Source organism: Dermacentor variabilis, chromosome 6 (assembly GCF_050947875.1).
Source record: "Dermacentor variabilis isolate Ectoservices chromosome 6, ASM5094787v1, whole genome shotgun sequence".
NCBI lineage: Eukaryota > Metazoa > Arthropoda > Arachnida > Ixodida > Ixodidae > Dermacentor > Dermacentor variabilis.
The window spans coordinates 181,787,523-181,807,707 of record NC_134573.1 but is presented as its reverse complement, the minus strand read 5'-3'; the positions used below and the strand labels follow the sequence as shown (position 1 = coordinate 181,807,707).

Below are 20,185 nucleotides of genomic sequence, written 5' to 3'. Positions count from 1 at the left end.
GCATGCCACCCTGTATACAAAGGTTAAATGCGTACCAGCTTATGTAAGCACTACATGTTAATCTGCAATGAAGTGCCACTGCGCGGCACTCCTAATGTGCGTAATCAGATAATGAATAACGGCGTAATGCATTTACATATAATGCACGCAGACCTCTTAACAAAAATCGAACGGTATTCAACGGTTTCTTTGAAATTTCAAAAATGTTTAGCCTACCCTGATTCGCGGGCCACAGCGCATGTGGCCATTCGGGGTCAATCTTCCAGAATGGGCAAGTGCCACTGTTGGCACAGGGGGATACATTCAATCTACTTGCATACTCTAGCTTAAGGGTTATGTTACATGTGTGACGTTCTTGTCCCTGCATGCTCCTCTAGCTCCACATCATTTTTTTATTGAAGTGAATGTTAGGAGAGGTTGGCGCCTTTATGGTGGCACCGGCTACTCCTTGTCACTTGGCAAAAGAACCAAATTTGCCTAAAAAGGGAGAATAGCGACACCAAATATAGCACTCAGTAGAACACTGGATGAATAAAAGAATATACAGTCCAACAGTACATCAGTTGCAAAGTTCTGTGCATTAGTTCAGTCCACGTACGCATACATAAAGTCAGATATTTTGAACAACCAAAACACACAACACATGTAATACACTGCAAATACAGAACAGATTTATACATATTGCGTAAAGGATGCGATCACCCCATAAACCAATTATGAACCACGAACAACGTTTATGTAACTCATTCAGCGTATTCGGATTATCTGATACTTAATATTTTCTCAAAATGTTGGTGTCCTCTAAAAACTTTTTCAGAGCAAGAAGTGCTCTTTTTTTGAAAGCCCGCAGTTGGCCATGGGCCAAGTATCTTTTTAAGAGGGGATGGTCTTCTGTCTAATATAAACAAATTAGCTCGCAGTACCGTTCTTTGTGTATCGTATTTCGTGCATTCGAGAAGAAGATGATGCACATCTTCGTCTGGATGGCCACAAGAACACTGCGGACTAGAAACACGTTTTATGCTCTACAAGAAGTGTTTTGTAAATGCAGTACCAAGACGCAGGCGGTGTACCACTGTTTCAAATTTTCTGTTGTCTCTTAGATTTTCCGGCATTGATAAGTTTATACATGGGTCTATAAAGTATAACTCCGAGTTTTTAGTTTGCTGATCAAACCAGGTAGTTTTGCTGAGGCGACAAGAAATCTGTCTCAGGATCAGACGGACTTCACTACGCAATAGGGGAAGATTGGTTGTCTCTGCGTTATTGTGCGCTCGATTCGCAGCTGCGTCCGCTGCAGTATTACCAGGAATATTGCAGTGCCCAGGTATCCACTGAAATGCAATTACGTGGTTCATTGCACTTTCTATTGTAAGTTCTTTGAGCGTCTCATACAAGAACGAAGTGTTCAAAAATTTTTCTTATTGCTCTGCATTAATGTGAGAGCGGCTTGCGAATCGCTAAAGATAACCCATTCTTGCGAATATTTTTCTGATGTTATGAAACGCAAAGCACACAGGATTGCAAACAGTTCTGCCACGGTGGAAGATGTCTCCCGGGATAATTTAAATGTTTGCTCTAGCGCTAAATGTGGAATGACGAATGCTGAATTCGAGGAATTTTTATGCCATGAACCATCTATATAAACGTGGATGTACTGGGGATATAATGAGTAAATTTCGAAAAGTGCTAGTTGCTGTGCGGCTACTATGAACATGTCTCTCTTTGCTATAATCCCGTCAACCAATAATTCTATTTTAGGGCATCTTAACATCCAGGGAGGGTAAATAACATCCACTTTGCATAATTCAAATCTTGGTAATAATGCTTTATGTTCTCGAACAACAGCGCGAATTTTGCTTTTGTTTCTTTCGGTGAGCGCGAGGTTTAATGGATGCTTCTCGTGTTGGGTTAAGATGCGATAAGTATGTCAGCGTGTTTCAACCGTTCGTATGACTGGAAATGGGGGGTGACGAGCTTCAGCAATTACTAAAGAACTCGAGGTAGCCTGCGGAACCCCAAGACACACTCGTAGCCCCTTGCTAGTTAACGTTGAAGGCGTTCCTCAGAAGTTTGCGATAAACCATGGAGAATAGGGGCCGAGTAAGCAATTTTTTGTTTTATGAGTGCATTATGAACTTGTAGTAGCGAAGAGACTGATCCCCCCCACGTTGTGCCAGCGAGTCGCCGAAGTACGTTTATTACTGCATTGGTCTGCTTTTCAGTTGCGCGGATGTGTGATGCCCATGTTAGCTGGCGGTCAAGAATAACTCCAAGAAATTTACGCTCTTTCACAAACAACAAACTTTGCCCATTAAGTGTAAGTTGGAAATTATTTAGCTGTCGTCTAGTGAAAGGAAGTACGGCTGTCTTTGCGTATGAAAGACTCATGCCTCTTTGTTTTAAAAAGGTGTCGATACTATCTAGACCCTCTTGCAGCGTTGTTTGAATGTCTTGTATATGAGATCCAGAGACCCATATGGAGATGTCATCTGCGTACAGAGAATACTGTAGACCAGACGGGAGTTTTTGTGGCAAGACTGCCATGACACAGTTGAATAAAAACGGACTGAGAACACTGTCCTGCGGAACGCCCTGCGTGATGCTGTGATAATTACTTTCTCCTTCATTTGTTTCCATAAAAATTTTTCTATGTTTCAAGAAATTTGATACCCATCGCAGCGTTTGACCATGTAGGCCAAGCTCTAACATACCATCAAGGACTTGTATGTGACTTGCAGTGTCGAATGCTCTTTGAATGTCTAAGAATACTGCTACTGTCAGATTTCCGCAAATTCGTTCATGTTCGACACATGTGACAATGTCTAATACTGCATCCATTGTACACCGATTTTGTCGAAAACCGATCATGTGGCCGGAAAACACATTTGTGTGTTCGCACCACCATTGCAGTCGACTGTCTATCATCTTCTACATTAGTTTGCAAAAACAGCTTTTGAGACTGACGGGTCGGTAGGAGTCAAGACAAAGTGGAGTCTTTCCTGGTTTTAGCACGGGAATTACCCGAGCTAATTTCCATGAATCCGGAAGGGTCTCTCTTATCCAGGTATCATTAAATATATGCATAAGAGTCATTCTTCCTAGTGGACCTAGGTTCTTTACCATCACATACGTATCACCATCTGGGCCTGCGGTTGTCTTTGTACGGCATGACGAAAGAGCCCTTTGCAATTCATTTAAACTAAACTCAGTCAAGATGAGGATGTTGTGACATAAATCACGCACGAACCTTCTGTTCTGCTAGTGTTGTCGAATTTGCGAATTATAGGCAAGTAAACGGAATTCCTGGTCTGGATATAAGTTGACAGAATTCGTCAGCAACATATATTTCCGGAGTGCTTCGAACTACGGCAAGGGCTCGGAAGGTATGGCTCTGGGTAACCGGACCATTAAAAGATCGGACAACGGACCATATTCTGGCAACTGGAGTAAACGGAGACAACGACGCGCAGTATTCTCGCCATCTTCTTGTACCTAATTTTTGTAAATGTCTGCGCGAAGTTGACTGAACTTTCTGCGCCATCTTGTAGTCATCCAGCTTTCCACTGCGGCAGTAAGCCCGTTCTGCGCGTCTTCGAATTGCCCTTAGGTTTTCATATTCTTCTTCGACTGCAGCGTATTCATTCGGAACAATGACTTGCTTTGTGCACATCTTGTAAGACTCACAGAATATACTTGCAAAACTTTGAAAGTTCGGATTTTCGCCCAATGAGTTACTTAAAGGGTGACGGAAACATTGCCAATTAGTGTATTTTGAGTAGCGCCGGGTGCCCTCACTCCGTATGAGGTGAAGTTTTACCAGGATCAGAAAATGATCACTACCGTGCGTTTCTATGTCTGTTGACCATCCCACGCCATCAAGAAGGTCTTGGGAGCATAGCGTGACATCTATACAGCTTGAGTAACGAAACCTCCGCAAGAACGTTGGGGAGCTGTCATTTAACACGACCAGATTACTTTTTTCTGCGGCAGACTCTATGGTGCTTACACGGGAATCGTTATATTCACTGCCCCAGATGACGTTATGTGCGTTGAAGTCCCCACAAACCAGCACATGTGAGTTTGCGACACTAAACACATTCGCCAAGCTGTCTACTGATAATTTGCTAGAACATTGTAAATAAGGATCACTGTGACGCTTGTATTTCTAAAAGATATCTTGCATGGTACGAACTCCAGTATATTTAAATCGCTCGACGGTATTAAATAGGAGGGCAGGTCATTTCTCACGCATAGCGTCGCTCTGATACTTCCAGCAATGCGCGGTGATTTATATATAACATAGTTTGAAAGACGAAAGTCATCTCGTACGCCTGCCTCCTGTATACATAAAACAGGAAAGTTATGTTGAGGTAGTAGTTTGCGGAAATCAGCTGACTTATTTCGAAGGCTATTAGCATTCTACTGAAATATGAAAACATTGTTATAGAGATTATTCATTGTAAGCCTGCAGTGGAGCAGTTGGTGGTTGTGGAAGCACCAACGATTCCATAGAAAGCAGTGCTTTTACCTCTGGAAGGTTGTTTGCGTGTGGAATGGCACTGAGAACTGCACGCAGAGCTGTGAATAGAATGGGCAGGATCATCTGTGCCACGGGTAAAGACGCATAATCACCAAAGGACGCTGAAGCTCCATGTGTGCTCGAAGCAGGTCGCTGAAGAGCTGACTGAGATGGCCGCTGGAATGACTGGTGTGGTTGAGGCGAATGTTGAGGTAGTCGCTCAGATGTTAGGTGATGTTGCTGTGTCACTGGCTGATGGCGTTGCTGAGAAGGTCGGTGAATTTCACTCGAAGCCTGGGCAAGATGAGTAGCATTCTATGAAGGTGGATCATACCACTCGCTTCCAGAACGTTGCCGACCTGAGTGTTTCAGAGCTGCAGAATAACTCATATGGACCGCTTGCTCTCTTTCTTTGCTAGGAGTTGGAGGCACGCGTCTTACAGCATTAAGGTTGGGTGGGGGCGCATTACGAGGAGACAGCCTTCCATATTTTAACTCATGTCTGCATAACCTTGAGGCAGCTATGCTCTGAGGGCACCCGGAGAAGGAAGCTGTATGGTTTCCGCCACAGTTGGCACACTTTGGCTGACACACAGACTTGCACTCTGAATGGCCGTGGTCTTCTGAGCATATCTTGCAGCTACGTGGACTGCGGCAGTTCTTCGATAAATGTCCAAATCTCTGGAAGTTGTAGCATCTCAGAGCAGGGCCGTGATATTCTTCTGCGGGATGACTCGCGAAACCTAAATGCACTCGTTGCGGCATTGGTTTGTCTTCTCTGAAATGGAGAATAACAGTTCTCACAGGGCGTGATTCTACCGCTCAGTCTTCTTGGCGATTGTAGCGTGACTGACGACGGGCAGATGTCATGCCAAAGTCCTTCAGGAAGTCAACCAGTAGTTCTTCTGTATACTCAACTAGCACATGGCGTATCTTGCCAACATTCCTGGTATAAGATAGATGCCGGAATGAATGGTTTGACTCCCAACCCAGCCACTTCGCTCATCGAGAGTAGATGTCTTGCAGATGAGACTGAAGTAACGTTGACAGAGAAACTTCCATCTCTATTCACGCGGAATGACTGTACTTTTTCCTTTGCCGCGGAGACAATTTCAGACGCAGCGCGGTTTGGATTCACTTGCCAGAAGTTGCGTCCCTCCTGTGAGGGTCGAAAAACAACTGGAATTCCCTCAGGTCGCTTCTTTTTGTACGTTACCAAGGAGAACAGCATTTCATCGCAGTCTCTGTCTTCATCTTCACTTAGCTCATAGGTAGATGTCTTGTCGTCGTCAACCCGTGGTTTCTTGGCTTCGTTTTCGCTTGTCTTAACCATATTCACTGAAGGTGCGCTGGAAGGTAGGGCAGCGTTTAAGACTAGCGTCGCCGGCTTGATGACATTAGGCGCGTGTTGTGGCACTTCCGAGTGCGGCGCCGATTCTGCGGCACTCATGCGCCTAGGAACGCGCTGTCGGACATATGGCTCGTGCCGGTGTTCTTTGCTGCCCACCGCCGTGGCAGGCGTAGATGCGCTGCGGAGCGCAGCAAAACCACGCGATACTGTGCGCGATCTCCAGCACACAGGTATTCCACGGGATGTCCGTTCTCTCTAGACAACAGCGAAATCTCAACACAGCACTGATTCTTGAAGAAAACAGAAAACAATACCTCACCGAAGAAGCAGCAGCCGTCTCACGATGAACATCTACTTGAACTGTTCGTTGCATTTCCGTATAGCTTGGGAACAGTGTGGCGTGTAAGCATGAGAATTGCACGACAGTGAAGTTGTGACCTGGGTGGTGCATACGCGGTTGGCGCAAAACGAAAATAAGGACGTTGTATGTAGAATTTAATTGACCGCTTTACAGAATATGGCCAATAAATTCTTGGGAAGCGTGCAAGATGTAGGAAACCGCTTAACGGAAAGCTTCGTTTCACATATATTCCAACATGCGCTTGGAATCTGTATACATATTTTTAATGGCTTCTTGTTTATGTTGATGGCTCCGTCATCTTCGAGATTAGCGCTTACTCCGCGCCTTAAAGCAACTCCTGTTAACAGTATGTCGCGAAACGAAGATGGAGTGTGACTTGCCTTTGCCTTTTATGTTTATATGTTGGTGAATGTATGGGACTGTCTGCTGTAGATTTCTGACCCTGTGATGGCGTTTCTTTTCATTTTCGTGCTACATATATTTTTATAAATATATATATTATTATTTAGGCTATGAGAAAAGGAGTAGCCGTCACCATTATAGGGTGACTACCATCTCTCTCATTTATTTTAAATTAAAAGAAAATATGCTAGCAGGTGACTAAAATATTCTTACAAGGAAGAGCCTGAGTACTTTTAGAGACTCATATTCACCCCAGAATAAATGGTTCTGCAAGCAGTGAAGGGAGAAGGGCTATCATGTTCTACCGCAGGCAATGCTTTAGTGTTACGATTTTTTTTGGCCTGGGTTTCTTTAAGCACTTGCTTTATTATACGACAGAGATTAACAGCAGCGTCCTGGAGTGATAGCGGGGCATTAATAATTAAGAGACGTTCGCCTAACGTGTCACCATCAAAGATTAACGCGAAGATTCCTTGCGCTGCTCCGGGCAAGCTCTCAAGGGATCGCATAACGTTAAGGCACGAAATTACGTGCATGCGAGCCGCTGCGCCGACGACGCAAGTCGTTACGACGGAAGGGCAGGGTTATAACAATTTGCCGGAGTTGGGGTGCGCCATCGCTGGAAGACAGAAACGCGGCACGCATGGAAAAAGGAGCGCGTAATGAGGACGCGCTGCGTTAAGGAATAGGGTGGGGCGGGATGGGGGTGATGGCGGCGTGTAATGGCCCTACTTACCGAGCACGAAAAGCGATCGCATGGCCGTAGCAGTGCCGAACCTGTTCGTGACGTGACACGCAAATTCTCCGGTGTCGCCTAGCGTGCTCTTGTGGATGAGCAGGTCAGAAGCGATGCCTCCCGGGAAAGAACGGTCAATGACGTCATACCTGTGGCAAGGCGGAGCAAGCGACGTTGTTGGTTGACAGTGCTCTGTGTTGTCTTATGGTGCTAAGCTAACGTTTTCGATACAGAGGGAATAGATTTTAACTTCATTTTTATGCACGCCATACCACTCCCATAATATATAACTAAATCACTTTAAATTTCCGAGACGTATACTTTCGCTGTGATTAATACGCCCGCCTACATCTCGTTTCAAACATACCCGAAGATTGTACGACAGTGTAGATTTCGTAATGGTATTTTCGCTATCGATTTTGCTCTGACACCAATTTTTTTTGTACCACAGCGTGCTTATACGGGCTTTGTTTCGTGACAAGTATCATTTCTATGCAGTTCGTCTAGAGCTTAGTACTAACATTATTTTTATTTATTTTTCTCTTGTGCAAGCACTAAGTTGTTTTTTTAAGGTCTTGTTGGTTGCGAAGTGACATCTCTACGCCATTCTGAAATTGTAAGCCGATTAGTTGGGTGCTTTCAGGTAGCCCAGGATATGTTTTATACTTGAGATCTTTAGATTTGAATCAAGCACTCAAGTTCGTAGCCAAGTACACTCAGCTATTACTGTTAGCACGGACTTTTTCAGGAGTTTCAGGCATGCAAGCGAAAAGGTTCGTGACCAAATATTGTGTCAATGTATGGCTTACAGTAAGGTTTAATCGGCAGTCCGCACAAATAAAATAACGGCGTCCAACTCACCGTTCCCTGAGAGACTTCTCGATAGATTTATCGTCTTTGACCCAGGCTATCTGTAGTGGCTCTTCTCCGGATGCCCCGCAGTGCAGCGTCACGATGCTGCCCAGGCGCACTTTGACGACCTCGTGTAGCTTGCGTATTAGCGGTGGTACTGCATTTCATAAATATTTATTCGGGCAAATGTATATGCCAACTTTGCGTGGAAAAACAAGGCCTTATATGTGCAGAGCTCAGATAAATGACCAGCAACACGCAATCACATAGACGACAGTACCTAACGCCCCTCAGCGCGCTCTGTCCTCGGCGGCCACAACCCAAGGACAGCCCTAGTTCCAGCTTTTATCCCTGCTCTGCCACTTTGGGTGCCGTGGAGAACTTGCGCTGCACGCTTATAACATCAGACGCCCTCCTGAGGCCTGCGCATTCCGGTATTTATTTTCACATCCTAAATAACCTCACTGCAATATACACCCGTACTGTGGTGAAGTTGATAAAAGCACATCAGTCTTTATGGGCCGCATATAAGACCCTTGCCCCGTTCACGCCGTCTGCTGAAGGACACTGGCGCTGTGACCATAAGGATCCACGCTAGCGCTGCGACAACAATTTGCTGAATTCACAAAACCTTTCACTCATGAGCGCTATTTTCTGTCGGCCGGCCGCCTTCACGAACGATATGTCCGACATAGCCATTAGATGGCATGTGCTCAGAAGATGTCATGATAAGCTAAAGGCATTTTTCATGAATACGCGATAGTTCAGGCTATGCTTGCCGCGTATCATTTTTTATCGAACGTTGATTGTGAATTAGTTCATATTCTGACTTCCTGCGCCCTCGTGTAAACTTACACCAATATGTACTATTGGTGTAATAATGTAATGTACTATTGGTGTAATGTAATGGTAGTGCTCTTCGATCAGTGCTCTTCGTGCACTGATCGTTCTGGTAACCTGCTCTCTGATCGAACGTTAGCGAATTGCCGATGCATTGCGCCCGGACTGTACACGTGGTTTAACAGGTTATGCATATGTTATTTTATATTTATTCTTCCCATATCATTTTTCTGTAATTGTTTCTTTGTGCTGCAGTGGTAACTGAGTTCGAGCTGCGCATTTATACTTTCCACTTATGTTGCTACGTGGAAGACTCTCTAGACAAAAGTTAGACATTTGCGTTTATCTCGTATTAAAGGTACCGTCGCGGACGCGAATTAGGTGTTGACTGAACTTTTCTTCATGACAGCTTGAACTTTATCATTACTTTTGTCTTTTTTTTTCACTGCAGAGCTGCGGCAGATAGAGTAGCCCAGGTACTTTCGACCTCAATGTCTCCTCAGCAACCTAGTTATGACAACACTTTCTGGCTGATATGTAGTGCCCCAAGACAAATGTCATTTTTTTTATTTCTTTCGTTCTGTTTTTAGCGCGCTCTTACCCTCGCTCCTAGAGCCATATTACGTCAGCTGTAGAAAATAAATAAATAAATATATAAATAAAATCAATAAAAAAACTAAGAAAAATTTCATACTTAGAGAGCAACGTGACGCGCCATAGCAAGAAGCATAACAGGCCACAATTCCCCTATGCATACGAAGTTTCGGCCATTGGAAGTAACCCAGATTTTGCAAACGATTAGCAGGCATTAAGTATCCTAGCATGAACTGCACGTTTGTGCTTGTCGCAGTCACATTGTGGTTGTTACCTTTTGTGAAAATGGGATGAACTAAAACTAGTGCAGGCGCCGACCGTATCCTTGTCGATCGTGTCGTATATGTACGTGCTTAATGCAAATGTCAAACGTTCAAACGCTGCGGTTGCGTATCCTTAATGACAGTACAGCTGTAGCCACGGTACACACACGCACGCACGCACACATCGTGTAAATGCATTATCACATATATTCAAAACAGAACAGTCAACATAACGTAATCCACAAACACTTACATATATACAGAGACATTGAAATAAAAGGAAAAAAAGCGTTAATAACGGTTAACAATGCAGCTGTCTTCGAGAAAAGATTGTTACACTCTTAAAGCACTCTTATGCAAGGCAGTTGTTGGCCAAGGGCCCAACGGCCTTTTTAAACTGAATGGTCTGCTGTCTAATGCCATTATGGCTTAATTGTTGTGCGAATAGTCAATGTAAAACAGCGTTATCTTCACCTCCCACCCCATCCCTTCTTAATTGTAAAAGTCGCTGAAAAACACGCCATAATATTTATTGTGAACACAGGGCTGTGGTTTGCAGGGCTGCAGAGTGACGTACCGCCGGCGTTATCAGTGGGATGATAACGGTGGATGACGGTGGATGATAAGAGTGGCATAGAATCGAGTGGAAAGCATAATTATAATCGCGGCCCAGATTAGGATAAGGACGTCGTTTTGTGTACTACCCCAGGGTGCACATTCGGCTCAATGTTTTTTCTTTTAGTACGAACTATTTGTCATCAGACAGCCGCCTTTAATAATATTTGGGGTTTTACGTGCCAAAACCACTTTTCTGATTATGAGGCACATTGTACTGGAGGACTCCGGAAATTTTGACCACCTGGGATTCTTTAACGTGCACCTAAATCTAAGCACACGGGTGTTTTCGCATTTCGCCCCCATCGAAATGCGGCCGCCGTGGCCGGGATTCGATCCCGCGACCTCGTGCTCAGCAGCCCAACACCATAGCCACTGAGCAACGACGGCGGGTACAGCCGCCTTTAGCAATCATGTTGGCTGTTAATGTTCTGTTGGGAATATTTCTTACGAACTACAATGGCGTTACAGCTGCTTCATGAATACGAAACCGGGATCAGGATTCGCTAAAACGTACTTGCTCTAGGACTGTTGGCTATAGCAGGTATCAACCAGTCATGATGTCGCACATATCATTAGCCAACGCAGCCGGCTAATAGCAAACAGCACTTACGAACGAAAAGCTTTGTCAATACGGGCCCAGCTAGGAGCGTGATGAGCACCGGCCATCTTGTGTGCATCCTGCTCTGAATTCTTATCGCAGTGGTTGCTAGCGCAGAGCGAGGGAAGCTCAGAAGAAAAAAAAAATGAGCATGTCAGCGGGATAGAAGCGGGTCCTCTGCTGACGCTGTCTTGCGGCTGCTAATGAGTTTCACTGGAGCAGGGCCGCGGCATCCTGACACGTGTCAACCCAGCGAAAGGGTCAACTTCACTTTCTTCTTGTTTATTGCGACAAGAGTGATTGGTTCCAAGCGGGGGTGGAAGCAAACTTACCACTTACTGTGAGATTGATGGTCTTGGTTATCAGCGTCCCGACACCGTTCTCGACGTCGCAACGGTACAGACCGGAGTCAGATGATCTGACGCTCGAAATGGTCAGACTGCCGTTGGCGAGGACACTTATGTGATCATCTTTGCTTCCTAGTACCGTTTCGGAAGGATCTGGAAATGAGAGGCGAGATGACTTGTTCTTCGACACGTTGTTCTGACACAGCAGGTTGTCGCGTAACATGAAAACGGGTCTTGCTTTTGCGAGTGTTACAATGTTGCATCAGCGGCAATATTATTTTAGCCTTATCAGAGAAGCGAATTAAATGCCTGAGTATCGTAAATGCCCGTTTATCCAACGCTTGTCAATGCGTGTCTTAGCCAAGGAGTATTGAGTGCCTTCGTTCGCCTGATCCGCTCTGTAATATTATTAACAAGGTTACAGCAAGCAGCGTTTTTGGTGAGATGTAGAAAGTTATATTTATCGTGCCTTTGATAAGTGCTTGATGTTGGCGCTAGTTTAGCGTTTCTCAACTTTTAAATGCTAATATACATAACCCACATTAAGACGCAGCGTTTATAATGAAACTTCCAACACTGCATCGTCTTTTATTCGAAGTGAAGTGCTGTATAATATTTCCGGAGAATCGCCAGCTGCTATTGTTTTAACGAGAACAATATCGCAGAACTTTCATAATGACTTAGCAGAAGAAATAAGGTAGCAGAAATAAGGGCACAAAGCGTAACAGGGAACAGGCTTTCCAACACAATGCAGGAAACACATTTTCTCTCGGCTCACAGGGGGACGAAGAAAAAAGTAAATAAAAGGTAAGCCTGGAGATCAGCTTTACTGTGTCGCCTTTTCTCGCCGCTTGACCATTTCCCTCTGCTCTCGCTCGGAGAAAGGCGCGCGCCGTCAGAAAGTCGCTCAGCACAGCCATCTCAGTTTGCTCAGCCGTATACGTAGCACGCGCTTGCAGGCTGTAGATCGAACCGTTTAGGGCGAGACGCGGATCAATAGAGAGGCTTGCACACACAGCCTCCCGGCGAGAATACCCCAGCACAAAACGCCCGCTGCTCTCCGGCGAAGTGCATCAGCTGGAAGGAACGGCACTCATTTTCCTGCGCTACCCGAGCGGCGACCATCTATGAAGTCATAAAACAGGCTTATAGCCGCCGACCGCCCGTTCGGTGTGTCGACACTCCCGAGAAACAGAGCGACGTCACGAACGCTCGCGAACACAACGCAAGCGCATTGGTCTTGCGGCAAGGGTTTCCGGCAGGAGCCGTTCGCCGGACGGCGATTTCCGAAACGAACACAAATACACAAATGCGTGCGCACTCATAAAGTGGTGTACGCACAACGGATGGCGTACAAACGCAAACACAAGATCTATAGGGAATCTAGCGCACACTCACACCACAAGCCACTAAATGTGTGCTGCATTCTGCAAGCGAGAAGCTGGTGCTGGCCAGTGAGTAGTTAGAAGAAGCAGAGCCAGAGGCTGCAAGAACAATTCTTAATTGGTTCAAGATCTTGGCAGTAGGATCGTTGTTTGTCTCGATTGGCCAAACCAGTGTTCCCTCTCAGTCACGATTAAGCTTGAACAGCCTCGTTTATTCTCCGCGTTGCCTCGCACTTCCACAGCGATGCACAGTTTTAGGGATACAGGCTGGAACATGCGGAAGAGGCACAGAGTGAAAGCAAATAGCGCATGGCGAAATGCAGGCTCCCACATACCAATTGGGTATCTGACACGTGCTTACCTACAGGCCATAAAGACCGCGCGCTTGCTCATAAACAGAAATGAGGCATACAAAGGACATACACGCCGTGCAGTAAGAGCAGCAAAAGTGAGAAGGAAGCGAGTCCTGAAGGGAGGTCGTGTAAGGAGGACGCAGGACCGGACACACGCGGGGAAACAAAGAGCCGAAACAAGCCCGGTGGCACGGGGCACAACGCACTCAAAGAACAGAAAAGGCTCGTCGCGCAAACGCGGACCGGGCTGCACTGGGGAAGGCCGGCGCGAGAAGATGGGAGCAAGTGCGTCCGGAGGGTTGAGGTCTCATTGGCCGAACTCTCCGCCGCTGCTCGGCCAGCAGCGTGTAAGAGCGGAGAAACGAACTGCGGTATGTGACTCGGGGGCAGGCTGAGGGAAAGAAGCCTGGGAGGCGGGGAGGACAGGCAGAGGAGGAGAATTACATTGGCTTCGTGTCCATTTGGTCACGGGCGTCGGGTGGCCCAGGGCGGCGCAGTCGATGGTCAGCGAGCTGCCGACGACAGCTGCCAGGTCACCGGGCATGTGCAGCCAAGTCGGTGGCACTGCAAGAAGAGCGTTGAAAACTTTGTTTTCCGCTGAACCGCGAGACAGCGTAGTTGTTACCCGTTCTGTTCGTCAACATCAAACATTTGCTTTTTAAATGTGTGTAGGAAGTTGCTTGCTGTGCCGGGCAATAAGTAATCATTTCTTGGCCCCATTCTCAATAAGGCACGCTCTATGTTGTAACAAGAAGAAAAGGGAACAAGTGGAAAAGCCCGCTAGTGACCCCGATCTCGGTTCATCTCATTTGCTTTTTGTGGTAGAGGCGATTGGCTCAAACAAAACAAAAATGTACGCAACATTTCGAGCAATGCTTTTCAGATTTGTGCTAAGTACATATTTTTGATCGGGATTTGTATTTGAACAACACGGCTCATGGAGGTTTAAAGAAATAGGCTCCGCAAACGAAGAATTGCAACACGTGTACGGCGGACTAGGTATGACGAGGTGTCAGCTGACTTCTCCATCCTGTGTGCAGCCAGGTAGATGAAACTGCGACGCACAAGCACAGAACCCAGCGCTGTGAGCAGTCGTTATTTGTTTTCTTTGGCAATGTGGTTTCCTCCTATTTAAGAGACAGAGACAGGGGATAGGCTCCTTGAGAACAAAATGGGAAATTGGATCTCACTTCCTGATGTTCTAGTAGTGTTGAAAAAATGCTGGAGCGTAAACGGAAATCAACCATGTTCCGGAGAATACCTTTTACCTTTCACTCATCTAGATTGTCTTCTTGCAGAGTTTTGTTCCCGAGGTATAGACGTTGCTGACTGAAACAATGAAAATAAGAAATACAAGCTTTTACAAGCTTTGTCTGCCCAAAATTGAGGACGCGAAACATCTAAATGGCGATAGTGAGGGCAAAAGAACAATTTGCTGATTCTTTGCCCAATTCTGTGTAGCTGAAACGTTTCTTTCCTCCCTTGCTTTGCACATGTCTCTTCCTGATGAAACGGTGGGTGAAAAAGAATTTTGGATTTTAAAGCGAAACTTTTTTTTGTTTCTTCCTTCGACCTTCCCACTGCGGCTGCTGCTGTGGCTGCTGCTGTGGCTGCTGCTGTGGCTGCTGCTGTGGCTGCTGCTGTGGCTGCTGCTGTGGCTGCTGCTGTCTCGCACACCGCATCGGGAGGTGGTTCGCAGCGTGTGCATACATTACAGGAGCGAGTCTGAGAGGAACGACGACGCGACAAACTCGTTTCGACCTCATCGATGGATGGATGAATGGATGGATGGATGAATGGATGAATGGATGGATGGATGAATGGATGGATGGATGGATGGATGGATGGATGGATGGATGGATGGATGAATGGATGGATGAATGGATGGATGGATGGATGGATGAATGGATGGATGAATGGATGGATGGATGGATGGATGAATGGATGAATGGATGAATGGATGGATGAATGGATGGACGGATGGACGGGTGGATGGATGGACGGATGGACGGGTGGATGGATGGATGGATGGACGGGTGGATGGATGGATGGATGGATGTTATGAGCGTCCCCTTTGGAACGGGATGGTTAGTTGCGCCACCAAGCTCTTGTTATTTTATTGTCTAATGTCCTACCAACGTTAAAAAAAAGAAAAGAAAGAAAAAACCGCGATGAATTCCCATAACCAAAGTTTCTGAATCTCTATTGTGAACTTTGTTTTTGTACGCCTCCGTTGTCTGTTGTTTCCATACTTTTCCTCTACCAATCTTCCAATCGCCTCTTACTGATTTCTACTGCAGGCATTTTATTTTTCGTCTGCTCTCGCTGAAACCAAGGGCTTCAAGGAGGCCAGTGATTCCAAAATCGACCGCTGGGAAGATATATTCACATTCTAAGGCGACACGCTCCATCGATTCCCAAGCTTTACCGCAGTTAGAACATGCTTCTTCTTCCTTCTTATACCTCGCTTCATAACTGCGTGTTCTAAAGCAGCCTGATCTCGCTTAGAAAAGTAATGAGGTTCCCTTTGAGATACTATAAATTGTTTCTTTCCTGATTTTGTTTTTTTTCCTTCACTAGTTACTCATGGCAGGTTTCTTTTCCATTGACACCAACCATGAGATTATCTCAGCCTCTCTGACTTTCCGCTTGACGTTCTTTATTGTTATGTTGCTCACGATACACGCAGTATACTAGCTGGTAAGCTTCCTAGTTCTTTTCCTCCCCTGTGAATCATTGTTATTCCTGTACAAATACCTAAACACTCTACCAGCCCATTTGGTTTCTTCCATATTCCTCAGTCGTTCCTCATAATTACTTTTACTGTCAGCTTCCCTCACTTCAAAACTTGTCCAGCCCATATCATCCTGCACAGCTTCATTTGTAGTCTTCCCGTGAGCGCCCAATGCGAGGCTACCCAGTGACCTTTGGTTCCCGTCGAGTCCTGATTGTACCCTGATTTAAAGCAAACAACCGCATTTACAAAAGTAATTCCTGGGGCCACTACACCTTTGCACATACCCCGGAGCACCTCGTACCTATTGTATCCCCATAGCGCTCTGTGTTTCATAACAGCCGGATTTCTTTTCCCCTTTACTGTTATTGTTTTTTCCTGTGTTTCCATACACCTACTGCCTTCGTCTATCCATATACCAAGGTATTTATATTCTTTTACGCGAGGTATTTCCTGGTCGTTTATTGTCACTATTTGTTCGCTGTTTTCATTGAATGCCATAACACCTGATTTTTTAACGCTAAATTTCAGACCTAACTTATCGCCTTCCTGTCCACAGTTATAAGCCAGACGTTGCATATCACTTTGTTTGTTAGCTAGCAATATAATGTCGTCCGCATAAAACAAACCTTGAAGCTGCTGTTCTAATAGTGTACAGGTCTATTTGTGTGAGAGATTAAACCCGATAATACTTCCTTCTAGCGCATTTTCCATCCTCACCATGCACATCATAAACAGCAGTGGGGATAAACGCCGCTTCTTCCTCAGTCCCTTGTTGACATCAAATTTCTCCTCGGTCCTCATCCCTTCCCATTCAACGCAAACAGTACTTTCTTTGTGAATCCCTCTCAAAAGCTGTAGGCAAACCTCACCTAAGTCTTTCCTTTCCAGAATATCCTACAAAATTTTGGGTTTACGTTGTCATACGCTCCTGTAATGTCTAAAAAGGCCACATATAACGGTCTCCTTTGTACTCTTGGCATTTCAATACACTGAGTAATGACAAATAAGTTATAATCCAAACGCCTACCTTTTCTGAAGCCATTCTGAAGTTCTCACAAAATTCCATTATTCTCTGGCAATGCTTGCAACTTTAATTTAATTGTCTGCATTGCTGACCTCTATATTACCGATGTAATGGTCAATGACCCATACGAGGGAATTCTATCTTTTTCCCCCTTACCTTCATAAATTAAATTCATTCTACCTTGCCGCCAACTGTCTGGTATTCGTCTATGTTTTAGACTTTTTTCTAGTGCTTCCAACAGAGCTTCCTTACTTTTTGGTCCTAGTTCATTAATCAGCATAACGGGAACCTCGTCTAGCCCTGTGGCTGTGCGCTTCGGAATTTTCGGCTTTCTTCTAGTTAAAATTCGTCAGCACCACCTCCTTTTTGATCTGGTTCTCTTTCATGCCCCTTTTTTCCTCAAGTACAACCTCGTCATTGCCTTCGAAAGATTCAGCTATTATTTTCCGGACGCAATTTAATGCCGCTCCCCTTCCACTTTTTTTTCTATCTTCGTCTAGGATATGTTGTTGTATTGTTCCAGACTCCCTGCCTAATAATTTTATGCGGTTCCAAGATATGCTAGGTGCGGCCTTCCTTTAGTAACGTATTTCTGACAACCAACGTTCACTTGCACCTTTTATCTTTACTTGCACCAGTATTTGAACCATAGATTTTTTCTCCCGGTACATTTCCCATTTTCTGGCTACTTCAGCCTGCGGTAGCTGCGCTTTTTTTGTCTGCCTGTGTTCTCGGAATGCTTTCTGTTGTTCGGCGATTGCTTCTCGTATCTCCATGTTCCACCGGGTTTTCGGTTTCTTTTTTCCTTTCCGACGAACATTTTGCTTCTCTTTTCGTATTTCTGTCGTTATTACACTTAGAAGCTCACTATATTCCCACTTTTTTCTTGGCCATTTGCCAAGTTCTTCCTCGGCTCTTGTGTCAAGGAATAACTTGTGTCCTCGACTCTCGCGTCAAATGTGCACAATGCCCTCTGGAGCTGGCGTTGCCACATTAACATCGTGACAGGTGTAATTACCCGGGACCCCTCCAAAAAAGTTGCAGAAACTGCAGTGCTTCCCTTTCTACAAACGTGCGAGTCTAGAGGGGACGTACATAGAACTGTAGAGAGGGAGGAGAAGAGGCAGTGCCCATACAAGAAGGCGGGGGGGGGGGAGTGACGTGAGAAGGCAAGGAATCACTACTGACAGCGGTTGCGACACTATAGTACACTACATACGGCAGCGACACTATACTACACTTACTATACGGCAGCGGTTGCGGTGAAACTGGATAAGCTTAAGTTCAAGGTACGGTACAGTACGTCCCTGCTATTTCTGAAAAGATAAACGCCACGCAAATATGTCAAGCTGACGAACTACGCAGGGTATTCAGAAGCAGAGCCGCATTAACTAAAGCGCACCGCAGGGTCCAGGCGACACTACGGAAGGGGTCGACCGTCAAATCAACACTTCTGGTTCCGCCCCGGTAGCTTTGCGGCTGTGGCGTTGCTTGAGGTCGCGGATTTGATCCCTATCGCGGCAGTCGCGCTTCCACGGGGACGAAATAGAACATGCACGTGCACGTAGATTTTGGGACACGTTAAAGAACATCACGGTGTCAAAATTAATCCTGAGTCCGCCACTACGGCGTGCCTAATAATCTAAAAAAATTAAATTATGGGGTTTTACGTGCCAAAACCAGTTTCTGATTATGAGGCGCGCCGTAGTGGAGGACTCCGGAAATTTCGACCACCTGGGGTTCTTTAACGTGCACCTAAATCTAAGTAACGGGTGTTTTCGCCCCCATCGAAATGCGGCCGCCGTCGCCGGGATTCGATCCCGCGACCTCGTGCTCAGCAGCCCAACACCATAGCCACTGTGAAACCACGGCGGGTGCCTAATAATCTCATTGTGTTTTGGCACATACAGACTCATAATCCAATTCAAGTTTGATACTTCTGCCACGATGCAATATGGCATGTGAGGCATAGGTCGCGCAACAATGCCTCAAGCAAACACCTCTCCCTGTGTGTTTTGCGTACTACACAGACAAACAGCAATGGTGCACGCAAGGTAACGTTTAACAGCAACTCACCACTCTCGTGTTAGATTGAACGTTGAAGAAATTCGGAGGACAGGTTCGGACGACTATTCTTGTCAAACTACACTGCTCTAATGATAGGTTACTATAAGAAAATTGCATTTTGCGTTTTGTTACACCTGCAAGAAAAGACGTCACCAGATAAGATTATCTTTTCTTCACTTTCAGCACGCTGTACGCTTCAGACTCTCACTTGAAAAACTTTAGCCCGTTCAGCAGCAGATTAGGCTTACAGCTGCATATTCTTATAGATCTCTAAAGTTGTGCATGTAAGCATGAGAATACATAGAACTGACGTAGGACAACGCTTAAAACAGAAAGAATGGTGAACAAAGGTATACGAACTGCTTTCAGGTAAGCAACTCAAGATTCGCGGCTGTCAAGTAAAAGCGAAACGTTAAATAGAGTGTGAAGCCTTTACCATAACAGAGAGCACAGAAATGAGTTATTAGTTTTAAAAAGAAAATGCTTTCTATGGTCAATAAGAGTGTAGAGAGAAACTGCGAATAAAACGTCATATAAGTAGACTCAGCAGGGATCGAAGTGGGAAAAATGACGCTGAGAGAAAGAAGCGCATTCAAGGAATTTTGTTGCAACTAATAAGCGCTGACCTATAAAAATCCGTACCGCAATGGTCACAGTTATCAGCCACAAAGCTTTGCCACCGTTATTAATTATGCGCTAAATTAACTAGTTCGTACTGAAGGATCGATCAGGAAGCCGAAGTATGTATATGGTGAAAGCTGTTTCAGTCGTGTTACAGCACCTCTAAAGAAACGTGACACAGTAGGTTTCCCAGGTCTTTACTTTATTTGGTGTGAAAAAGAAAAGGGCTTCTACACGTCTCAACTGATGTGATCGTTAAAATATTCAGTTTACCTTATAGACACTTCCGTCTGTTGAAAATTGTTACGGGGCCATACGCTTTGTTTACTTCGCTCTCTAAGCGCTAACACGTATTTTATTTCTTTACAGCCGCATGGTGTGCAGGAAGAAATTATGCATTCGTGAATATAGATAGACTGGCTGCGTGCAAGAACGAAAGAAAATATAGAAAGACAGCGAAGTCGGCAGGTCTACCAACGTGTTTTGCCCCTTACTTTTTTTTTTTGTTCGACCA

The 20,185-nt window shown here is 45.3% G+C and overlaps 1 protein-coding gene across 1 annotated transcript in view; it reads right to left on the bottom strand.

The window, feature by feature from the left end:
• LOC142586382 (uncharacterized) overlaps window positions 1–20,185 on the bottom strand; it is a 286,970-nt gene that overhangs the window by 60,273 nt on the left and 206,512 nt on the right. The window contains exons 4-7 of the mRNA XM_075697629.1: window positions 13,667–13,786; window positions 11,470–11,637; window positions 8,234–8,381; window positions 7,373–7,521 (exon numbers count right to left, since the gene is read on the bottom strand). Coding sequence (XP_075553744.1) covers window positions 7,373–7,521; window positions 8,234–8,381; window positions 11,470–11,637; window positions 13,667–13,786 — 585 coding nt within the window. The remainder of the gene's footprint in view (window positions 1–7,372; window positions 7,522–8,233; window positions 8,382–11,469; window positions 11,638–13,666; window positions 13,787–20,185) is intronic.